Raw genomic sequence first — 8,650 nt, forward strand, 5'->3', positions numbered from 1 at the left:
TGTGGTTCATCAGTCTTACACAATTCACAGCGCTTGTTATGGTTTCAGATCTCACATTTAGGTCTTTAGTCCATTTTGAATTTATTTTTGTGTATGGTATAAAAAAGTGGTCAGTTTCATTCTTTTGCATGTAGCTGTCCAGTTTTCTGAACACCATTTGTTGAAGAGACTGTCTTTTCCTCATTGCATATTCTTTCCTCTTTTGTGGAAGATTAATTGACCATAGAATTGTGGGTTTATTTCTGGATTTTCTATTCTGATCCATTGATCTGTGTGTCTGTTTTTGTGTTGGTACCATACTGCTTTGATTCCTATAGATTTGTAATATAACTTGAAATCTGAGATTGTGATACTTTCAGTTTTGTTTTCGTTTTCTTCTTTCTTTCTTTCTTTCTTTCTTTCTTTCTTTCTTTCTTTCTTTCTTTCTTTTTAGAGAGAGAGAGAAGGGGAGGGGCAGAGGGAGAGGGAGAGAGAGAATTTTAAAATCTTAAGCTCAATCTCACAACCCTGAGATCATAATTTGAGCCAAAATCAGGAGTTGGATGCTTAACTGACTGAGCCAGGTGCCCCTGTTTTTCTTTTTCAAGATTGCTTTGGCTATTCAGGGTCTTTTGCAGTTTCATACAAATTTTAGGATTGTTTGTTCCAGTTCTGTGAAAAATGCTATTGGTATTTTGATAGGGATTGCATTAAATCTGTAGATTGCTTTTGGTAATGTGGGCATTTTAACAGTATTTGCTCTTCCAACCCATGTGCATGGAATGTCTTTTCAGTTTCTCTGTGCTGTCTTGAATTTCTTTCATCAATGTTTTATAGTTTTCAGAGTACAGGTCTTTAACCTCTTTGGTTAGACTTTTTCCTAGGTAGTTTATTATTTTTGGTGCAATTGTAAATGGGATTATTTTCTTAATTTCTCTTTCTGCTGCTCGTTGTTAGTGTATGGAAATACAACAGATTTCTGTAGGTTGATTTTTGTATCCTGTGCCTTTACTGAATTCATTTATTACTTCTAGTTTTTTTTGGTGGAGTCTTTCAGGTTTTCTATATATAGTATCTGTCATCTCCAAATAGTGAGTTTTACTTCTTTTTTTTTACCAGTTTGGATGCCTTTTATTTCTTTTTGTTGTCCGATTCCTGTGGCTAGGACTTCCAGTACTATGTTGAATAAAAGTGGTGAGCATGAACATCCTTGTCTTGTTCCTGACCTTAGGGAAAAGTTCTCAGTTTTTCACCATTGAGGATTATGTTTGCTGTGCATCTTTTTTTTTTTGTATAGGGCCTTTATTAAGATGAGATATATTCCATCCAAACCTACTGTGTTGAGGGATTTTATCATGAATGGATGTTGTAATTTGTCAAATGCTTTTTCTGTGCCTATTGAAATGATCATATGGTTTTAATCCTTTCTCTTATTGATGTGATGTATTTTGAGATTATTTTCTTATTCTAAAGAATATCCTTTAAAAGTTCGTTCATAAAAGTCTTTGATGATAAAACTTTTTTTTTTCTTTTTGAATGGAGTTCCCTTACTTGACAGATAGTTTTGTTAGATATAGAACTTTAGATTAACATGTTATTTTCTTCCAGCATTTTAAAGATACTATTCTACTGGCTTTTTGTTTACAGTATTTCTGGTGAATAATTAGCTGTCAGTCTAGTAGTCATCTTTGGACATCGTCTGTCCTTTCTCTCTGCTTTCATTTAGGATTTTTTTCCTTGGTCTTTGGTTATTTGCTGTTTCTTTACCATGTAACTTGGTGTGGATTTCTTTTTTCTTTCTTTCTTTTTTCTTTCTTTCTCTCCCTTGGGACTAACTGTGTTTCCCAAATTCCAACCTATCTACAGTTCCTGGAATTTCTCAGTTTTCATTTCTTTGAATATTTTCTCTCTCTTATTCTTTATATTATCTCCATTATAAAACCGTGGTTGAACTTAAAGTAGACATTCATTTATTCAACAAATATTGTTGAGCACTTACTATGTGCTGGACACTTTTGTTTCCAGGTATTTATCAGTAAACAAAACTGACTGAAACCTTGTCATCATGAAATTTACAATAAAAAGTACTGTATTAGAAGGGATTGTGACTAAGGAATAAGAGGGTTGAAGTGCTAGGATGATGAAACCAGAGAGGGAGAGAAACCATAAGAGACTCAATCTCAGGAAACAAACTGAGGGTTGTTGGATTGGAGGGGGATGGGAGGGATGGGGTGGCTGGGTGATGGACACTGGGAAGGGTATGTACTATGGTGAGCACTGTGAACTGTGTAAGACTGATGAATCACAGACCTGTACCCCTGAAGCAAATAATACATTATATGTTATTTAAAAATTTAAGAAAAAAAAAAAGAGGGTTGAAGTGCTAGGATGGGGGCAGAGATTGTCTCTGTTTGTTTTTTTTTAATTTAAACATAAAAAGTTTTGTCAAGTATGCCTCATATGGCATGTTTTCTTGATCTCATATAAACCTGATTGTCCCTTCTTTATCTCCCTTTAATATAGTGTTATGCCCAGAAATGGATTTAATCAAAGCATCTCAAAGAACAGACTACAGTTTTCCAAAACTCCCCTTAAATAGAATTTTATATTTCTGTTAGTGTTAGTTGTTTTTATTACCTCCTTTGTTTAAAGTCATTGTATTAACAATTTTAAAAGGACTTTGATATTTTTCAGCTATAAAATACAGATGTCAAATTAAATTATCTCCAAGGCCTCTTCCCAGTTTCAAAATGCAGGTAGAGTCAGATCTAGCATTTATGAGGCCAGATTATCATACAGCTTGAGGACGGTATTTTATAAAAACAATAATTTATTTATATTACAAATATCAAATTAGATAGAGTCTTGTAAGGGTTTTGTGCAAATGAGGGGCCCCAAAGATAAACCTTCAATAGCTTAATAAAAATTCTACTGTTGTGACAACATATTTATATATATTGGATTTGCTTATATGTGAAATGTCTCTCCATTTTTTGCTTTGTAAGGAAATATAGATTACAGTAATAAATAGATTTATAAGACAAAATGGATTGTACTGAGATCTGTACACATCATGCTGCAAATATCAGCCTTTGGATATTCTATGTCCCATAGTATTCCATTCACATCTGCTACCAGTGACCAAATGGCCTTTACTCAAATTGTCAGTTTTAAGTTTTTTAATGTGTTTTGGCTCAATATTTCTTCTTTCTGTGCTCATTTATAATGAAAATAAATGTTAGTTACTATTATGCATTAAGTCACTTATTCATATTTCATGTTACCAGAGTTTGAGGGGGACTTTTGAGAGAAAATTAACATTTTCAAACAAAAAGAGTAAAAGAATTTTAAAGTAACAAAACAGCTCAAGACATAACTATAAAAAACTGTAATATATATATTTCTATCCTCATCTTTAAAATTGTCCTCAGAAGTAAGAGTTCTCTTGGAGAGCAAATTTTACATAGAGAAATATGGAGTAATTACTGAAATAAATTATCAAATATTTTGAACATTATATTGAATAGCTTTTGTATTCTTTATAAATGTGATAACACACAGGCTGGAATCTCTAAATATTCAGATCCTTACTCAGCATAAAAATGATACTTATGAATCATCATTTAAAGCAAATAAATCCTTTTACAAAAATAACTTTAGCCATTCTTTGAAAAAATATGTTCTCAACACATAATCATAAAAATCTAGTTAATATTTGATGTATTTTTAAAAAATATGATCACTGTGGAAATCTGATAATTCAAAAATTCTTTTAAAATATATCACTTTATTGTCTATTTAAAATATTAATAAAATTAATTATCTTATGTGTGAATATGTTGATCTGATAAACTAGGAATAGAGTTTCAGAGACATTCTTTAGGGCTCATGACAAGCATACTATCAATTTTATGGTCAGATGAAAGCAATTTCTACCACATCAATTCCAAACTTGCTCTTTTCCTTACTGGAATCATTGGAACAAGCACTGGACTTCGAGCCAGAAGATATGACTTCTAATTGTGGCTTATATTTGGTTAATTATGATTATAAAGAAAAATCATGTGGTTAACTAAGAATAATTGAATATAGTTGTTCATATTGAGATCCTCTGAACATCTGGAAAAGAAGCACTTTCTACTTAAATATAACTATTCATGTTTACAGGAACAAAGAACTTGAAATGGATCGGTTAAAATAAAGGCACACACTTTTAAAGATGACTATACCACATATTGGCAGTTAGAACATTCAACTACTACATTGACAATAATAAAGATTCTTGTTTTCCCTCTTTTCGTAAACCATTATATCTAGGACCATAGTAGTGTTTCATCTAAAAAGCATTCTGGAAGCACACTGAATGCTTCTATAGACTTTAATTATAATTTGTAAAAAGAAACATTTTGACAGTTCTTGTTTAACAACTTCCAGAATATTTGACTCTCCTTAAACTTCATTGTAAAAATACCATGGAATTATCTTGGGAATGCTATTTTACAAGCAGTTAATTTTTTATTGAATAACTTTGTAACTCTAGCTAAATGTAACTAGAATATAATAGTGTGTTGGGAGTATTTTCCAACTTTGCTAAATGACTCCTTTATGGAAAATCTGACAGCTTCTTTGCCCTAATTTTTAGTTTGACATCAGGTCTTCAGAAATTGAAGGAAGGATGACCAATGATTAAATGATGGTTTGGTAGGGCATGATAACCTAACTGTATTAGAGAGTAGACCTCTTTTCATAGTTTATAGTGTAAACATGGAGATTTATTTAACCTTAATTAGTGTTTTCTATTTAAATATCTCTAAGTAGTTATAGTTTACCTATGTCCATAGTACTAACATAAGTTTTTGTCTAAGAATAACCTTTAATTCTGACCTTTTGTTATCTTCGTTTCTTTATTTCCAATGAGTCTAACTTACTACTATATTCTCAAGCACGTTGTAACTTAGATGAAATTTTATTGAAACATGTTCTTGTTTAATTGTTCCTACTGTTTTGTAAAGGAATATTCTTCAGTTTTTCCCACCCACCCTTCATTTTTTAATATTACACAATCATATATTTTTTAACCTAATAACTAAGAGGCTGTGTAATAATTTAAATTTTATTCAGCAAGATTATAAGGGAGATAGAAGAGGATTTGCAAATTAGCTTGATGTTATCCTTGTTCAATCTTTTATCTACTTGTATTATATATTTATTTTGTTAAATATAGTTAATTTTGTCTTTTGTCAGGACTACTGATCTTTTTAGTCCAATCCTACTGAATAGCTAGGGGTAAAGATTTTACAGATCTCAACTGAGTAATACTATGGTTAGATCCCTGAACTGTTACAAATTACAGTAGCAGAAATGAATTAATTAACACTAAAGGATAGAGTTGTAGAAAAATAAACAATGTAAGAGAAAGCACTGCCTGTGTTATTGTATTTAAGAATAATTTCTAAGGCGTCTATCATTCATTGACACACGGCAAGGAAATCTGTTTGAAATCAACTTCTTCCAGTTGTTTTTTCATTCTCAAGGCTCTGACCTATCAAATATTAATGATAAATGAAAAAATCTCAATCAGGAGTATATCTGTCAAAGATCCTCTGTCAAAGATCCTCAATTTTGGCAGTATCAATTTTCATAGAGAAGTAATACTTGCCTGTAGAATTCCCCATACTATTGTACTTTTGAAATACATACACTTGGATGGAAATATGTTGTCTTAAGTTGAACAACCTATATTTATCCTCGTACCTCATTGAAAGCAATATTCAGGAATGCAGGGCATTACTAACAGAAGTAACAAAAATAGGTATGAAATTGTGACTACTTTGATTAACTAGAATTTTTTAAAGTCTTCGATGAAGAATAATGAGTTATTTTATTATCAAAAATTATCCTGATCCCATATTTAATGCATTAGTAACATGAACAGATGAAGTTTCCTAGAGAAAGGGAGAAAAAAATTTTAAAAAGAATTTTAAAAAATGTAAATGAATCTTATAAGGTATTTGTCATTTTTAGAAAATAAATGATTGAGGTAATTTTAGGATAAAACTATTATTTTGTTTCATATTTTTTCTCATTTAAATCACATGGTTATATAGAAGCTAATCTCAATATAAGAAATTCTTCTGCTGTTATTTAAATACCTTTTTATCTTTACAACTCAAGGACTATTTCATGATACCCTATTTTGTTAAGTAATGTTAATTCCCCAAAAGTGCATTTATGCCACAAGTGAATTTAAAATTCCAAGAGGATTCACTGCCTGACAATTCTGGTTTTATATTTTCATCCTTTTTTGCTTATTAAACTCCAATTATGTTGGTGATTGCTCAGGATTTGGAGAAGCAGTTAGTCTCCCAACTAGTGAAAGGCAAGACCTAGTAGATCTGCACTTTTTTTTGCCCTTAACTCTTCAATTCTCAGATATTGACCAGTGGAACAAAGTAATTGAGCAACTAGGAACACCATGTCCGGAATTCATGAAGAAATTGCAACCTACAGTAAGAAACTATGTGGAGAATCGGCCCAAGTATGCAGGACTCACCTTCCCCAAGCTCTTTCCAGATTCCCTCTTCCCAGCGGACTCTGAGCACAATAAACTCAAAGGTATGCCCATCAGGGACAATTTCAGAACCACTGTGCAGGTGATGGACTAAACAATGATAGAGTCAACTGATAGAGACACCTCTCTTTAAATTGAACTATCAATTTAAGGAGTAGTTTTTAAAGACTTTATTATTATTATTATTATTATTTTACTAAGAACATGTGGTCAAGGATTTTAGAATTGTGTGGATATTCAGAGGGAAAGATAATAATAAAAGATGTGACAGTGGTATGGGTTAACCTTGTCATGAGGCTTATTTGGAATCTCAAAATTCTTTTGCAGTATAACTCTAAAAGACCAATGTGATACACATTGAAGTCATTGTTCCAATTCTTTTTATTACCTGGAGAATATTTTCAACACAGTTTTTTTGTTGTAAAATCTTGGAGATGCAGGTGTTTGAGTTTTATTTGTATTTTATGGAATGTTCAACCACCATTTTTTCATTTTAGAGTGACAGATGAGATTTACTTACACATTTTATATTCAATAGAAATACTTTTATTAATAAGTAATTCTTTCTACTACTATGTCTGTAGTTAAGAACTTCAGTAACAAATCTTAGTTTCTTCACCTACAAAACTTGGCTAATAATGCCTTAGTCATAGGATTAGAGACAAGGGATAAATTCGGCAATGTTTAAATATATACTATAAATAATATTCTATTTCTTATTTTAATTTAGACTTTAGAGAATATTTAGAGAAACTGATTTTGAAACAAATTTAATGTTTTTCCTTGATTGGGCTCAAATGCTGTCCCTCAAAATCTGTGTAAACCTGGACAAATTATCTAATCTATCTATACCTCCTTTCACAAAGGAAAGGAGAAAATGTCTACCTTAGGATCATTGGGAGGATTAACTGAGGAAATATTTTGTCAAGCACTTAGAACAATGCCTGACTCACAGTAAATACTCAGTTGCTCTTAGACATTTTTTAAAAATGTAATAATTATTATTTAAAATGTAACTATATTTATCAAAAGGGAAAAAGGACATATGCTTTTGAAATTTTACCCCAAATGTTCAGTGGGTGATTAACTACAGACTTAACTTATGGACATAACTTATAGCTAATACAGACTTAAATGAGACAGAGAAACTAAAATGTGGTTCTATCTCCCAGGGTCTTATCATCCCCAGACTTCCATCTCGTGGGTTTTAAGTGTGCAGCATTGTTACTGTGTTCACAACAGTTTTATTGCAGAGTTGGGTTTCTTCCTTCAGTTGACTCCACAGTCAATGGCAACAGACTAAATGATTACCAAATCTGCTGCTTTTAAGATCAACAATGCCTAGGGTGGGAGGAGCAAGATGGCAGAGGAGTAGGAGACCTAAATTTCATCTGGTTCCAGGAATTCAGCTAGATAGGGATCAAACCATTCTGAACACCTACGAACTCAAAAGTAGATCAAAGAAAAGAATAGCAGGAACTCTCTGAACAGAAAATCAACCACTTTCTGGAAGGTAGGACATGCGGAGAAGTGAATCCGAGGCAATATTCGGGAAGATAGACCGTGGGGGAGGGAGCCCCCGTCAGCCGCTACTGACAAGTGATAGAGCAGCAGAGCACAAAATTGGAACTTCTAGAAGTCTACTCTGCTAAGGGACGTCACTCCAATGGCTAAGCAGGGGGTGGAACCCTCACTGGGACAGTGTGGTCTCAGGACCCTCGGGGTCACAGGAAGACCGGGGGTGCCTGAGTGCAGCAGAGCTCCCAGGTATCGGAGTGGGGAAGCTGGCTGCAGAAATGGAGCTGAGGAGTGGGCTCTGAGCTTGGGGTTGCCATAAACCGTGATCCGCGGCACAGTTGGGCCACTGCTCTTCCAGCAGGGACCCAACAAGTGGCAGATCCGGGGAGACTCCCCTTCCTCCCCCCGGGAGGAGTGGTGCGGGAGTGCACTGCAGGGATCTACTGGGTTTGGAGACTCCACATGGGGTGATGTGCCAGAGATAGAAATGCTCAGTCACAGGCTGGGTGAACATGGAGTGTGGCCAGAGACTGGGGAGATGGGAGTGATTGACTGCTTTTCTCTGGGGGCTCACTGAGGAGC

The 8,650-nt window shown here is 33.5% G+C and overlaps 1 protein-coding gene across 1 annotated transcript in view; it reads left to right on the plus strand.

The window, feature by feature from the left end:
* MAPK10 (mitogen-activated protein kinase 10) overlaps nucleotides 1-8,650 on the plus strand; it is a 263,310-nt gene that overhangs the window by 215,127 nt on the left and 39,533 nt on the right. The window contains exon 7 of the mRNA XM_081813138.1: nucleotides 6,412-6,632. Coding sequence (XP_081669264.1) covers nucleotides 6,412-6,632 — 221 coding nt within the window. The remainder of the gene's footprint in view (nucleotides 1-6,411; nucleotides 6,633-8,650) is intronic.

This window comes from Leptonychotes weddellii, chromosome 2 (assembly GCF_054177405.1).
Source record: "Leptonychotes weddellii isolate Sample4059 chromosome 2, ASM5417740v2, whole genome shotgun sequence".
In the NCBI taxonomy this organism is placed as follows: Eukaryota; Metazoa; Chordata; class Mammalia; order Carnivora; family Phocidae; genus Leptonychotes; species Leptonychotes weddellii.